The sequence below is a fragment of the Pipistrellus kuhlii genome, unplaced genomic scaffold (assembly GCF_014108245.1).
Source record: "Pipistrellus kuhlii isolate mPipKuh1 unplaced genomic scaffold, mPipKuh1.p scaffold_m20_p_17, whole genome shotgun sequence".
NCBI classification, from domain to species: domain Eukaryota; kingdom Metazoa; phylum Chordata; class Mammalia; order Chiroptera; family Vespertilionidae; genus Pipistrellus; species Pipistrellus kuhlii.
Window position 1 is genome coordinate 28,218,138 of NW_023425482.1, and position 16,050 is coordinate 28,234,187.

Genomic DNA, 16,050 nt, shown 5'->3' on the forward strand with positions numbered 1-16,050 from the left:
TTTCTTAGAGGAGAGAGAGGCGACGCCGCAAGTTCGCTGGGGCTGTGGGGCCGGGGCTGCGGGACGGGGAGGGGGGGGGGGAGGAGCCCACGGCCTGCTCCCACGCCGGGCCTAGAAGGGGTGTCCCCAGTGCTCCCTCCTGGATGGAGATGCTCTGGGCACCGGCCCGGGCAGCCGTCGGCAGCCGCACGGGGCCACTCACCACCCGCCACGCGGCTCCCGGCCGCAGGGAACCGAATGCTTCCTTGCAGGGAACTCGGCTTTAAACGTAAGGAGCCACGTGTGCCGGCGGCTGCCGCCCCGGGCCCCGCAGCCCCTCAGCGGGCGGCGAGGAACGAAGGAAGGAGGCCGGGCGGCTCACGTGAAAATCCGGGTGGGGACGACGCGGGGGAGGGGGGGGGGGGAAGGTCCTGTTTAATATCGAACGGGATGATCACACTGGGCCACGTCCAAACACTGTCACACCCCAGGGCCCCACTCCCCGCCGTGTCTGGCTGGGACCCGGGTTCTACCATCTAAAGGCCGTGTGGATGGAGAGGAATGGAGAGGAGGAGCCACGATGGCCTTTCCCTCCCCCCGCCTTCCCCCCTCCGAGGCACACAGGCCGCCTAGGGGGTGGGCTCCAGGAGCAGGCCTCTGAGCTCCGAGACGACGTCCGTGAGGTCGAAGGGCAGGGGCATCGAGGGGTCCTCCTTCTCCCAGTACGGCCGGCACTGGGGCTGCTGGTCGGCGGGCAGAGAGCGGGCGGCCCGGGACTGGCACCTGCAAGAGGGAGAACAGGCAGGTCAGCCGCGGAGGAAGCGCTCGGAGCGCCCGACCCCCGGAGACGCCCGGAGGCGACGCTGCCAGAGGCCCCGGAGGGAGACCGTCCTGCCCCGCGGCCGCGGCCGCCGTTCCGCGTGAGCAGGTGGTGATGGGAAGGGAGGGTCCGTCTTTATGGTGCTGGAACTTTAATTTTTTTTTTTTTAAATATATTTTATTGATTTCGTACAGAGAGGAAGGGAGAGAGATAGAGAGTTAGAAACATCGATGAGAGAGTCATCGATCAGCTGTCTCTTGCACACCCCCCAATGGGGATGTGCCCGCAACCAAGGTACATGTCCTCGGCCGGAATCGAACCCGGGACCTTTCAGTCCCCAAGCCGACGCTCTATCCATTGAGCCAAACCAGTTTCGGCGGAACTTTCCTTTTTGTTCCCGTTCCCAGATTTCGGCAATTCCCCAGCGGCTCCAGAGAAGCAATGGCCGGGGAAAAGCTGGCGAGTTCCTTCCCGGTGAGCTCCGCCCGCTGTGCTGGGAAGGGTGTGAGGGAGCCATGATCAGATCTGAATGACGGTGGGATTCGACGTGTTACCAGATCACTGGGGGGGAGATTGAATGGAACCGACTGCCTGGAAGCTAGATTAAAGGACAGGACAGGCCGGGACTGACTCCGGAGGTCCCTGGGATCCACAGGCATCCCGCCCGGGCCCGGAGCCTGAGGAGGCAGGCCAGGGAGAGTGGGGCTGGCGGGGAGCTATGCAAATAGAGGTTCATACTCATTTCTGCTGATGAGGACGTGAAGGAGCCACCAAATTAAATTAAGAGGCGAGCAGCAGTCACTCCCCAAGGAGGACACGTAAATCACGGCTTTTATAGAGTGGATTACTCGTCAATGGCGAGGAATTAATTAGCGTAGGCCGCTCCGGCCCCGCCTCGGAGGAAGGCGTCGGTCGGGGCAGCGGCCGCACCACCCCCTGGTCGTCAGCGGGCCCGCGGATGTGACGTGGGTCTGGCCAGACCCGGGTGGCTTTAGCTCTGGTTATCTGGGAGAGGACAGAGGACCAGGGAGAGGGAAAAGCAAACTGTAATCAAGAATAAACAATTTTCACCCTGGCTGGTGTGGCTCAGTGGGTAGAGCGCCGGCCCATGGACTGAAGGGTCACGGGTTCAATTCCGGTCAAGGGCATGTACCTCGGCTGCAGGCTCGATCCCCAGCCTTCGTCGGGGCTCCTGTGGGAGGCAACTAATTGGTGTGTCTTTCTCACATAGGTATTTCTCTCTCTATCCCTCTCCCCCCTTCCCTTCCAAACTGTCTTAAAAAAAAAAAAAAATCAATGAAAAAATACCCTCAGTGAGGATTAGCAACAACAAGAACAAACCATTGATGCTCTCGGGCCACGTGGCGCCCTGAAAAGAAACAGGGGTGCTCCCTGACTCAGGAGGGGCTGACGTCCCTTCAAACCCATCACGACTGAAAATATCGTTAAGTCGAAAATGCATGGGATCCGCCTAACCTACCCAACGCCCTGGCTCAGCCGGGCCCACCTTCGCTCAGAGCACGTCCGTGAGCCCCCAGCTGGGCAGGATCCTCTGGGCCAGCGGTCGGCAAGCTCTTTGTCCACAGAGCCACGTGTCAGCGGGACAACAATGGACATGTCTTTGGAGAGCCAACTTTTTTAAACATAAACTTCTAACGCCACTTCTTCAACATAGACTGGCCCAGGCCGTGGTATTCTGTGAAAGAGCCACGCTCAAGGGACCAAAGAGCCGCAGTTTGCCGACCACATCTCTGACACAAAGCCCAGCTCCTGCAGTGATTTCCACACATACCGCTTTCGCACCATTGTGAAGGAAGGAAGGAAGGAAGGAAGGAAGGAAGGAAGGAAGGAAGGAAGGAAGGAAGGAAAGAAAGAAAGAAAGAAAGAAAGAAAGAAAGAAAGAAAGAAAAAAGAAGGAAAGAAAGAAGGAAAGAAAGCAATCAGAGGCCAAACCATCACCAGGTGGGACCGCCTGCACTCTGAGTTCTTCCCCCCGCCGCCCCTTGCTCTCCAAACCGATTAAGAAGCGGCCAGGCCACCATCTGGCCAGGAAGAGATGGGAGAATGGACCTTTTTCCCAGCGTGATGGGGGAGAAGGTTCCTGACTCCGGGACATCTCCTTCTCCGGGGAATTACCCGAGGGCAGGGGGTCCCCCAGGAAAGCACACTCAGCGGAACCCCTCCTTCCCGGGTGCTTAATGGCGGGCCTGCGTGCGGGCACTCATCCCCGCTCTGACACCGCCCCCATATATCTCCACGCCCCGCGCCGCCTGATAATGGCGTCTGTTAACACGCGCTAAGTACTGTTATGTAGCACATCACTTCATAAATAATAAGATTAGCTGACCTCGGGGCCCCGGGAAGAGTCGCGTGTGTAAATGTTCTCATTATTTATTTAAAGCGAGAATTAAAGCACCAGAAGCTGCGTCCGACAATCCTCTTAGCATAAATATTAAACTGTTTGCAGCGATAAGCCCCGCGCGGCACCCGGGACCCGGGGGTGTGTTCTGCGGACGCCTCTGGGGGAGCGGGTGAGGGAGACGGTGCGGCTCGCCGCCGTGGTCCCCGGGACGCCCCTCCCCGGGGCCGGAGACGGTCTCTGAGGCACATGAAAGCGATGGGAGGAAATTAATACTCGAGGGAAGCCGAGATTAATTACAGAGGAGCTCGGCAGAGCTGTGTAAACGGCGCTTTCTTTACTGCCTGGGAACCAGAGAGGGATGTGCAATGATGTCAGTCAGGGAGGGCGCTCAGTGATGTCAACCAGAGAGGGTGCTCAGTGATGCTCAGAGAGGGTGCTCAGTGATGCCAATCAGAGAGGGGTGCTCAGTGATGCTCAGAGAGGGTGCTCAGTGATGCTCAATCAGAGAGAAATGTGCAATGATGTCAGTCAGAGAGGGTGCTCAGTGATGCCAACCAGAGAGGGGTGCTCAGTGATGTCAGAGAGGGGTGCTCAGTGTTGCCAACCAGAGAGGGGCGCTCAGTGATGCTCAGAGAGGGGTGCTCAGTGATGCCAATCAGAGAGGAGTGCTCAGTGATGCCAATCAGAGTGGGGTGCTCAGTGATGCTCAGAGAGGGTGCTCAGTGATGCCAGAGAGGAGTGCTCAGTGATGCCAATCAGAGAGGGGTGCTCAGTGATGCTCAGAGAGGGGTGCTCAGTGATGCCAATCAGAGAGGGATGTGCAATGATGTCAACCAGAGAGGGGTGCTCAGTGATGCTCAGGGAGGGGTGCTCAGAGATGCTCAGTCAGAGAGGGGTGCTCAGTGATGATCAGGGAGGGGTGCTCAGAGATGCTCAGTCAGAGAGGGGTGCTCAGTGATGCTCAGAGAGGGTGCTCAGTGATGCTCAGAGAGGGTGCTCAGTGATGCTCAGAGAGGGGTGCTCAGTGATGCTCAGAGAGGGTGCTCAGTGATGCCAATCAGAGAGGGATGCTCAGTGATGCTCAGAGAGGGGTGCTCAGTGATGCTCAGTCAGAGGGGTGCTCAGTGATGTCAGAGAGGGATGTGCAATGATGTCAGTCAGAGAGGGTGCTCAGTGATGCCAACCAGAGAGGGGTGCTCAGTGATGCTCAGAGAGGGTGCTCAGTGATGCCAACCAGAGCGGGAAGCTGGATGGGAAGTCGCTCCAAAAGGTGCACCCCATCCCGCAGCGGGACAAGGCTGCGCACACATTAACCCGGTGGGCAGATCGGCCGCTGTGATGAGTGCGGGCCCAGCTGGAACGCCAGGAGGTCTGCGGACAGGCCGCAGGTGCTTTCTCACCTGTCAGGGCCTTGGCCCTCTCAGCGGGAGGAGGTGCGAGCGGCACAGCCTGCGGCAGAGGTCTGCGCGGCCGCGGTGCACAGGCTCCCGGCCACGTGTCCCCACTGCCCCTGCCCGCCCAGGGGGTGCGGATGGTGTCCGGCCAAACCGGAATGCTGGCCGAGAGCGGCGTGGGCCGAGCTGGTCTGGGCGGGAAAGCAGGAAACGCTGGCTTTGGCTTTGGGTCCAAATGTGTCCTAATTGGGACCAGTTCCCCGGGAAACGAGAACGTGCTGGTGTCCTCCACACGGGCCCCCGCGTGACAGAAGCCAGTGCGAGGGCCAGGACGAGCGGACCTTTCTGGAGAGGGGCGCGGACTGTCCCCGGGGTTCCCCAGGAGAGCAGAGCCTTCCAAACCCGCTAAGCGGCCACCAGGTACAGGCTCCCCTTTCGGCCTCGGCCTCTCACTCCCATCCTAAAGGAAAACCTTCTTTGGAATGAATGCTCCTGGTTAGCGAGTAAATGTGAATCTACTCAGGAGCCCTGTTCCTTCCAGGAAGCAAAGGAAAACAATACGCACTTGTCTCTTTCCGTTCAAAGAACTCGGTAAGTGTCACCCTCCCCTTCCCCCCCCCCCCCCCCAAACTCTCGCTGCTCAGGAACGGTTCTCCCTGAAGGATCGACCTTGTGACGTGACGGGAAGCAGCTGACAGTGTCCTGTGGGCGGCCTCTGCGCAGACAGCCCGAGGGTCCCCGCCCAGCACAGGAGTCACCCTGGGGGCCGCCCCCAGGGCCACCCTGAGACCCGATGGCTAGGGCGGCGGCTGCATTAGCGGACACGGGCCGCCTGCCGGGGTGAGCCACTTTGGCTGGAGTGAGTGTTAATGAGGGGTGTGCGGGCCGTCGATAGGAGGTTAATGCAGGGGTCAGGGCAGAAACTCCGTCCCTCCCTGCGCTGCTCCGTGGACAGGGCGGCCAAGGCCGGGCTCCGAGGTCTTTAATCAATAGGTTTTATAGTAATGCGCCGGCCATCGATTTTGAGAAAACACGCACGGTCTCCCTCCCCGTCCCTAAATGTTGCTACAAATAAAGGGGGACAGGTAACACCCCACCACTCCGATGGGGCTGTGGAGAAAGGTTTCAGGAGCAATGGGTCCTGCTACGAGATGCCTCGGGGTGGGGGTGGGGGTGGGGGCGGAAGCTTTAAAAAAAATACAAAGGAACTAGAACTGTGAGCAAGCGGGCGCTGCTGAGGAGACAAGAAGGATGAAGTCCTATGAGATAATTCTTTCATGGGAAGAAGGGAGCAGCGCTTGATGCAAAGGACGAATGCCTCCAAGGGTCTCAGCGCGCCGCACAGGGTCATTGGGTTCGCACCGTCACCGAGAGAGACGGGAGGGGCGCGTCGGGTCCCCATTCGGGGTGAGGGCTGCCTCCCCCGCGGTCAGTCCTTGGGAAGAGGGAGAGAGGGCTGGGCCAGGCTGCTCCCCCTTTCCAGGGGGCCCCTTTGGTCTGAGATGGGCCCTGTCCTCCTGCCAATTTAGATCCTCGGGAGATTCCAAACCACGTCGGGGGGGGGGGGGGAGGGGGGAGGAGAAAAACGTTCTCTTTCCCTTCACATTTCTACAAAGGCCATTGTTATAGCCAAAGACGGCTGACATGTTTTCTTACATAATCACCTGCAGCAGTGGTTACCAACCTGTGGGTCTCAGCCTACAGGTTGAGAACCGCTAGCAGGGTCGCCTAAGACCGTCGGAAAACACAGAGATTTACATGACGATTCGTTAACAGTAGCAAATTCACAGCTGCATTTGTGAAGCAGCAACGAAACTAATGTTCTGGATGGGGGTCACCAGGACACCAGGAGCTGGGTGAACGGGCCACGGCATCAGGGAGGCTGAGAACCCCTGCTCTAGAGTCTACAGGAATAAAAGATGCAGGTCCATCCTTTGCGACCACAAACTGCCCCGGCATGCTGTCCCCGCACTGCAATTCCGACGGTGAGAAGAGAGGCTATTTCACACCACGTGGCACCTGATTCCCGACAGCACCTCCATTTTGGTGGACACCAGCTCGGGGTCGGCTCCTGCAAAGGATCCGGCCCACAGCACAGGCCTCTGAAGTCCTCCTCCCCCCTCCTCCCTCCCCCTTCCCCTCCCTCCCCCCCATCAGGCCGGTGGAACCACTTAATGCGTGAGAGCTCTTGGCCCTCGGCTGGGATGCAGGCCTGGGAGGTGGGTTCGTCTGTCGGCCCGTCCGTTCCATGACGAGGGCGATGAATGGGCCACGTTGAGGGCCACCCATTTAGGAGCTGCTGACCTCTGACCTCTGGTCACATGAGAGGGCCACCTGAAACCCGCACGCCTTCTACCCGGCCGGCGGACAATGTGGGGGTCAGGCAGGCCGGGCGAGCCCAGGCGCGGAGTCCGCGGCGGCCTCGACGGGCGCTCCGGGCGCGGCCGGGTTGGGTTGCCCGGCTCACAAAGCTGTGGAAGCGCGGCCGAAACGGGCTGGACAAAAGATCTACGATTTCAAAGCGGTCTAGGGTAACGCTCCTTGCCAGGGAATAGAATGAGCTCATTATTTTTAAAGGGCAACAATGAAAACAAACACTTGGGAGGAAAATGTATTCCGCCCGTTGCGGGGGCCGCGGGGAGGGGCGGCGGGCGGGCGAAGGGCTTAATGAGCGATACGGATGCTGCCGTCCCTGCGACGGGGCAGGCGGTCCAGTGCGGTGCCGTGACTGGAACAGAATCCCCACCGGGTAACGGCGAGCCCTGCTCTCGGCCACGGAATAGGCCCCTCCGCGGCCCTCTGTCAGCGCCGCACCCCACAGCGAAGCCCCAGGACAAAAGACAGCCCTGCCCGCGCCCCGTGACTTCCTTGTTGCCTGAAACTTAAGTCAAGTTCGCAGGAGACGGTCTCAGACTTCAGAAGGATTCCAGAATAACTTAGCCGTCTGAAATTCAAGGCAGCTGGGATTTTTTTTTAAGATGCACCATTATGTTATTTCAAAACATGTCATCTTAAAAAAAAAGAAAAAAGACTTTACATTTTAAAAATAATATTTTTATTGATTTTAGAGAGGAAGAGAGAGAGAGAGAGAGAGAAACATCAACGATGAGAGAGAATCATTGACTGGCTGCCTCCTGCATGTCCCACACTGGGGATCGAGCCTGCAACCCTAGGCATGTGTCCTTGACCGGGAACCAAACCCGGGACCCTTCAGTCTGCAGGCAGATGCTTTAGACCAGTGATTAGCAAACTCATCGGTCCACAGAGCCAAATATCAACAGGACAACGATGGACATTTCTTTGGAGAGCCACATTTTTTAAAACTTAAACTTCTTCTAACGCCACTTCTTCAAAATAGACTTGCCCAGGCCGTGGTGTTTTGTGGAAAAGCCACACTCAAGGGGCCAAAGAGCCGCCTGTGGCTCTGGAGCCTCGGTTTGCCGACCACGGCTCTAGACACAAACCAGCCAGGGTGAGAATGGCATCCCTTCCCCAGCTGACTGTGTTTTCGCTTTTAGGGGGAGAGCAGGCTCCGGGAACTCCTTGGAGACGCGGAGGGTATTGATTGCACGGGGTCCCCCCTGTGGTCGGCCATCTCCCCCCCCCCCACCCCCCCGCCAATAAGCTTTGCTTTTAGGCACCTTGGTGGCGAGAAGCATTTAACTTTAATTCCGTTTGACTTCAATTGTGTCCAAATTACTGCAAAAAGGAAGAAGACAACAAGCTGTAAATATGAGGAGAGACAGAAAATCATTGAGAATCCTGCCTTTATGAATATTTGATGAAGAAGGGGTTAGATCCATGGCTGGTAAATTAGAAGAAATTATGTCCGTCATGTGACTCTGTCAGGCAAGGTGAATACAGATGGGCCGGGACCTAGTTGGGATGACAAGGCAGATTAAAAAAGATCTGTCCTGTCCTCCCTGCAATTAGTTTTTTTCTCCCATTATTAGTGGGATAGGGTTGGTCATCAGGATTATGGCGGAATGACTGCGTGGTGAAATCGTTGCGCTGTGCAGGCCGGCGTTACGTTTTCACAATACATTTTTCATCTCTGCGCCTCTCGCCCTTAATTGTGCGGTCGCCGTGGGCAGGATCCAATTATGAACTCCTCTGATCCTGCGATGCCCTTGCCATGGAGTTCGCTGATTATAAGCGGCCGGATACGTGGCTCTCCTGCTTCATTTGGTGCGAGCAGAAAAATGGCCATTTTCTCTCCAAGAACAGCTCCAGCCGAGCGTGAAATGGTCTGTAATTGTGGGGAAGGACTATGCCCAGGTGAAAGGCTCCTTGGGGCTCCCATGAGGAACCTCATCTCTCAGGTGTTGGGGATTCGTTTTTCACTTAAAAAAACAACAACAACAAAAACCTGAATGAGGCTCCACATTCTGCGGTCGGAGGCCGTGTCCTTGTCCTGCAAAGAAGATTCAAGGAGCCACCTGGCCTGCTCCGTCCGAGGCGGAGAACGTGACATATGTGGAGCACGGTGACCTGGGATGCAGAATGGACGGACACACCACCCGACCCCACCGAGGGCCGAATCTCTCCACATGGTAGCTGGGGTCTCCAAAGACACCTTCATGTCCTTTCTTTTTAATTTTTAATTTATTTTTTATTCATTTCAGAGAGGAAGGGAGAGACAGAAACATCCATGATGAGAGAGAACCATTGATGGGCTTCCTCCTGCAGACCCCCTACTGGGCGTCGAGCCCACAGCCCTGGGCACGTGCCCGGACCGGGAACTGAACCGTGACCTCCCGGTTCATGGGTCGACGCGCAACCACTGAGCTACACCGGCTGGGCCCTTTAAGCCCTTTCAACGAGGCTGAAGAGCTCAGAGCCTCAGGCCAAAGGGAGGGTGGGATGAGTAACAACCTAAAGACAGCGGCTCCGAGGGATCTGTGTCCAGCTATTCCAGACTTGGCTTGAGATACACAAGTGCACACAGACTTCAGGACGTGGGGCTGCGTTATTCATGATCGCTATCCGCCTTCTAGAAAAGTCCTCGGCCACGGCCTCAGGCCTCCCTTCCTCCTGATACCTAACGTGTCAGGAATCACATGTCTTTCATAAAGTTGCTTTGGTTTTTTTTTTCTTAAATGAGGGATATGGCTGACGGAATGTTTACCGATGGGTAGGAGACAAGGAAAAGGGCCAGGAGGGCGCCTGCCATGGACGGCATGGGAAGGAGGGGAAGATGAAGGGAATGGAGTGAACTCACAACAGAACACGAAATTAAACAAATAAAAATCTAGCCTGGCTGGGCATCGCTCAATGGTTGAGCATCGACCTATGAACCAAGAGGTCATGGTTTAATTACCAGGCAAGGCTGGATCCCCCATCTGGGGCGTGCAGGAGGAGGCCAAACAATGATTCTCTCTCATCATCGATGTTTCTCTCTCCCTCACCCTTCCTCTCGGAAGTCAATTTAAAAAAAAAAATCTATAATAATAAAAGCCTAATATGCTAACTAGACCTTCTGGACGACCTTCCTGGAGAAGCTGGGGCTGTGAGGGAAGCCCGGGTCCCGGGTGCCGGAGGGAAGCCAGTGCCAGCTGCTGGGGGAAGGCAGGCCTACTCTTGCATGAATTTCGTGCATCGGGCCTCTAGGATATTATAATAAAAAAATAAAAAAAATCTAAACATGTAAATGGACTACATGCTAAGACATCAAGAGGCCCCAGAGGCCCAATGCAGAAGACAAGGTGTGCTTTTTCCCAAGTCTACAGGAAGGCTGGGAACAAGAGGCGCTGGGGAAATGGTCTGGGGCAGGGCTCCGTGTGACAGCCCAGAGGGTAATTGGAACTGGCGTGCCTGTGGCCACTGCACCGCGGAGGCAGGTCCTCGGAGAGCTCCCCCAGCACCAGCCTCGCTCTGCCCGCACTGACGGCCACCCCAAAGCTGAGCCTCAACACTCAGGGGAGCCTGCCGGGTTCTCAGGCCCACTGATCGATAGCACGGGCCATCTTTCTGCCTAAAAGCATGGCGGGGGGGTGGGGTAGGGGAGGAGAGGGTGTGAGAGAGGCACCAGGGGGGGCAGGATCTTTGCCAGCACATCATCTGGGACCTCTGCCTGCACCCAGGGCCCTGGAGGCACGGGGCACCTCTTTCCAAGACTCGGGACTTTCTGCCTGAGTGGCTCTGACCTGCTCGCATGGAGCCCATGGCCTCCTCCATTAGGAGTGGGCACAGGTGGCCCCTGCATGGGGCACAGCCCCAGGCTCCCCGGCGCCCACAGCAGCAGCTCCGGGCGTGTGGGCCCCTCTCGGCAGACCTCCGGCTCCCCCCCCCCCCCCCCCCCCCTCCCCCCCCCCCCCCCCCCGCCCCGGGCTCTGTAAACCTCGGCACTGTCTGCAGCCTGGCTGGGCCCAGTGGGATGCAAATGGTTTCTCCGTGTACCGGGATGGCTCCCGAGACCCGAGCCACCTGAGGGGTTCTGTGTGACCTGCACCTGGCGGCTGGCTCGGGAGAGACATTTCGGCCGCTCTACCCTCGCTGCATTTAACGCTCCAGAAAGCACCCGGTCGCATGGCGGAGGGTGACACTGACTCGGAGAGACAGGGAGTGCGGGGTCCGTGATCCCGGGCCTGTCGCGGAGCGTCGCCCGGGGCCGCACCAAACATGCTCTCGGGAGTCCGAGCAGCTCCCCAAACTGCTCCTTCGGGTGTAGCAAGCGAGAGGCCAGCCCCCCAGATATCAGAAGCAAGCCCGAATCTAGAGCACAGGTGCAGCGACTGAGGACGGTCGAGGGAAGGGGACTCAGCGCCTGCTGTGTGCAAGTTCCTCTGTTTCCTTTTTGTAACCCTCATGCAATCGTTCTATGTGCGTTAACTCTCATGCCAGCGTTTCCAGTTTCCTGGGAAGCAAACAGAGGCGTCGGGGTTCAGCACCTCGGCCAAGAACATGGAGCGAATGGGACTCAAATCCAGGCCCGGGGGCTCCAAACCCCTTCCCTGGGCTCTGTGCCCCCTCCGGGCCGCCTCGCCCCCACCCACGGAGCAAAGGACAGTTGGTCGAATGCAGTGAGTGCCACACGTGAAGTGTCTACGCCCCAGAACTATGGTCGGCAAACGGCGGCTCACGAGCCACATGCGGCTCCTTGGCCCCTTGAGTGCGGCTCTTCCACAAAACACCACGGCCTGGGCGAGTCTGTGTTGAAGACGTGGTGGCGTTAGAAGAAGGTTACGTTTAAAAAACGTGGCTCTCCAGAGAAATGTCAGTCGTTGTCCTGCTGGTATTGGGCTCTGCTGACCAATGAGTTTGCCGACCGCTGCCCCAGGAGCAGGCTGGGCGGGGGCCCGCGGTGGAGGCCACGCCGGCGGGGGGGTCTGCTCTGCTCTCGGCCGGGGGACAGGACAGGGGGCCCTTTACACACGGGCCTTGGAGAGGGAAGAGGCAGGACTTACTAGGACGCAGATCCCTGCACCGGCGTCCGTCCCGGCACCGGGCGTTCTCTCCACGGCAAGGCCAAGGCTCCCTAACGCCGGCGTGGACGGCGGCCCGCCGGGCTGGGCCGTGACCATTTCCAGGACAATGAAATGAAGCCGAGACAGTCTCCCCGCAGATAAAGAGGCGCTTTTCTCATTGTGCCATCAAAGGGCCCAGAGAACCTGAGGCCTTCGGCTTTCAAGACGGCATAATGAGATCAGAGATTCTGCTTGCAGAGAAATTAACTTTCGGTTAATTAATGAAAGTAACCTTAAACAGTGGGCGTGTTGCCAAGGACCCAGAAGCTGGGATACGAAGGTGCGGGGGGGGGGGGGGGGAGAAGGGGGGAGAGAAGGGGGGATAATGGGCCGCTTTCAAGGGGCCTGGGCCCAGCCGCCCGGAGAAGAAATTCGATGAGGATGCCGCTTGTAAATTTGATCTCAAATTCTTGAGATGAACAAATAACAATCTTATCTGTAATAAAGTCTGCGGCAAATGCTTTCTTTTCGCCCATAATTTTCTGTTCCATTTAGAGAGAAGATTTAATTAGATGTTGGTGAAACACCAGTTATTTAATAATGCCCTTAATAAAAATCTAATCTACGGAACAGAGAAACCACGGTAACATAATCACAATTTCAAAAATACGTTTTAGACCGCCCGCTTCTTCATGCCGGGAAGGGAATATACGTACGGGAGGTGGTACGCGAGGACTGGGAGAGCAAACCCAATACAAACAGCGGCCCCACACGGCCCCCTCTCTCCCTTCTCATCCAGTTCCTCTTTAGAGGTTTATGCTCGTCAGCTGCAGCCCAAATGGGGCCTTGCACCTGAGGGAAGGAACCACTCCCACCTGATCAAGTTTTTAAACGGAAAACTGCTTATCATCAGAAACGGACAGCTTACGGATTCCTAACGTGGCATGAGAAACAATAGGGCCCTGACATCTGTGAAATCTAACCCGGATTTTCCCCTTAGAGACCACTGATCCACTGATCGATCGATCGATTGATCGACTGACGGGCAAACCCTGGGCCGGAGACAGGGCTCTCCCCGGGACTGTGGGGGGAGCCTAATAAATCCACGGAGCCCGATGGACCCGTGGCGCAGAGGAAGACGATGTTAAGAGCGTCCTGAGTTGTTCCAACTCCTCATCTTCTCACGTCGTCACCAAAGGCAGCTTTCGGGGACTGGGCTGCCCGAGTCTCGGGCTCCACTCGGTATGGCCTTCTTTGAGGTCGCGTGTCCTACATACACGTGTGGGGTTGGGGAGGGGCGGGGGGTGCTGGTTCCCATGGGAAGCTTGCTCCGAAGGCTCCGGTCTCTTGAGCAAGACTCGGTGGAACCGGGGCCCAAAGGGGGTGAGACAGTTCTGGCTGGTGTGGCTCAGTGGGTAGAGCGTCGGCCTGCGGACTGAAGGGTCCCGGGTTTGATTCCGGTCAAGGGCACAGGCCTGGGTTGTGGGCTGGATCCCTGGCCCTGGTCAGGGCACGCGGGAGAAGCACCCAATCGATATGTCGCTCGCAGATGGATGTTTCTCTCGGTGTGTCTCTCCCTCTCCCGTCCACTCTCCCTAGAAATCAACGGGAAAATACCCTCGGGTGAGGGTTAACAACAACTAAAGTGTAAGCAAGTGTGGGAAACGCCCAGGCTTCGTGGTGGGAGCTGAGCTGTGCCCACGGGGAAGGATGAGCGGCACACTCAGCCACGCTCACCCACGTCAAGGCCCGGACAGGGACCACTCTGCAGGTGCTGGCCTTGGCCTGGCGTCTGTAGGGTTATTGGACTCCAGGCTTCCAAAGGCGGCTTTGGCCGTCGGGATGTCCGTGACTTAGGACAGGGGGTCGCCCGGGAGCAGAGCGCATGGTCTTCCATTCTCAGACGTCAGTAAGACCGGCTGGCCGAGTGGGGGCTTTCTCGGGGCAGTCTATAAGAAAGAGCCCTTATCTTATCCGGGCACAACCTGAGCCCCCAACATCGCACAGAATCTGCAAATCAATCCGGACTTCCAAGATCTTTTGTTGTTGTTTTGTTTTTTGAGAGGCGCTTCAGGCAGCCTGGGGTTCCTTTGATGATGATGAGGATGATGATGGTGCTCGTTCACTTCATCGGTTCATCATGCGTGTCGATAACCACGCAGGCCATCGAAATGCTTCTGCTTTTGCTTACACACTGGCCCGATTATTATAAGAAACAGGAGCTCTCCGAGAGGTGGTGGCTGTGCCCATCACTCTGCAGGCTGAAGACAGAGGTTCAATATTTAATTCTACAGCCCCGGCATCCGATATCAGCACGGCGCCCTGACTCGTCCGCTGCGAGGAGTGATAACCCAGCCCTCCTCCCGCGCGCTGATGAGATGCCACTAACGAGGCGCTTGGAGGTGGGCCGGGCCAGGCTAAATGAGGACCGCATCCTGCTTAGTTAGCCCTTCACTTCCGACAGAACCAGGACCCAATCACACACGCTCCTTGCCTCCTCATGGTCATGTATACGCGTGTAATCTAGGCAGGCCATATACGTGTTCCTATACACATGTGTGTATGCCTATGTGCACAAGTGCATTCTATATGTGTACAGGAAATGCACAGAACATGGTGTCAAGGGGGAGGGTCTAGAGTGATCGTAGTGTTCGAAGCGCAGCATTCGGACGGTTTTCTGATATTCTTCCCCGCACACGCCCGCTCCTGCGTGGCTGTTCCGTGGGTCACCTTACAAAAACGTGCGCCACCTTCCGAGGCCTTCTAACGCGACTCCTTTATTCTCCGGGCGAGGAGGGAGGCAGGTTAATCATCTATCGACTCCTCCGCCTTATTACCCGCAGAGAGCTCTGGCTTCGCAGAATTTCCCCCTTTTTAGTTCCCTGACAAACATGCATCGGCAGGAGGTGCAGATAAAGATCGAAAGATTAAGCTGTGCCACTCAAAGCATAATTAAAAAGAGTCTTTTAAACACACTGTAAATACACAGGAGCCGTCATAAACCCGTCACCGCCGGGGCCGGGGCTCGCCGCCTGCCTCCCGGCGGACGGATCTGCAGGCCCAGGGATATTGATGTTAAGTCCTGCTTGTCTGGGAAAACTGTCATTAACTGTCCCAAGCCTGCACTCAACCCGCCGCCTGAGGAGGGGAGGGGAGAGGGGGAGGGGGGCGCGGAAGATGGGGGACTCGGGCTTCACGCGGCAGACAAGTGGGATTTGGAGTGAGCAGTCTGATATGCATTTCATGTGACCCTTTTCAATTCCCCTCCAACAGGCGATTCCACGTACTGAACTACAAACAGCCTGAGACCGAGGTTCTGCTGGCCTGCGCGGAGGAGGCCGTTTTGCATACGGGAGAGATGCAGGACAGCAGACTTGCTTCTCCTAAGGTGTTGGTTTAGGACGTGTCGTGAAAAGACACCCGAGCCCGTGGGGACCGGAAGGGAGCAGCAGCAGCAGCTTTCGTAAGAAGAGAGGCCGGCCCCGCAATCTTATTAGGACGTCACGCATTGTTAAACGGGCAGAATCCCTCTGTATATTCCAATTAGCGCAACCACTGACAGGCACGGGCGCTGCAGAGAAAAGTATCTTCTTAAACACACACACACACACACACACACACACACACCAAATAGTCCTCCCCGCTGGGAGCGAACCCTTTGTTTGACAATTCAGAGAATGTTATTTAGAGGTTTTAATTGCTCAGTTGATCTGTGGCCGGATCGCAATGATCAAAACAATAGCGTTATTGGGTTTGGGGTTTCTTTCTGACAACTGTAATAAAATGCCGGCGGTGTCCCGGGAGGGCCAGGCGAGCTGGATTGACACTGTCAGATTCTTCCTCGTATCGCTCTCTTAGCGGGGGCCGAGGGGCCATTTTTTTTTTTTTTTTAAATAAAGTACATTAATGACATCGCCATCAGGAGCAGGTATTTCAAACAGCACTCAATCTCTGCATGTAAAATCCAGCCTGGTGATCATGAACAGTGGAATCTGATCACCCATGGAAAGGGGCCACTGTTCCTCATTAAAAAGAAAAAACATATCTGCGAATCAGTGAGAAAAAGCCAACCATCCCAATCAAATCGGG

The 16,050-nt window shown here is 56.7% G+C and overlaps 1 protein-coding gene across 1 annotated transcript in view; it reads right to left on the reverse strand.

The window, feature by feature from the left end:
* Positions 1–398: 398 nt before the first annotated feature.
* The window catches only part of FTO (FTO alpha-ketoglutarate dependent dioxygenase), a 205,205-nt gene continuing 189,553 nt past the window's right edge, over positions 399–16,050 (reverse strand). Inside the window, exon 9 of the mRNA XM_036440606.2 lies at positions 399–762. Within this exon, the coding sequence (XP_036296499.1) occupies positions 609–762 (154 nt within the window). The 3' untranslated portion in view covers positions 399–608. The remainder of the gene's footprint in view (positions 763–16,050) is intronic.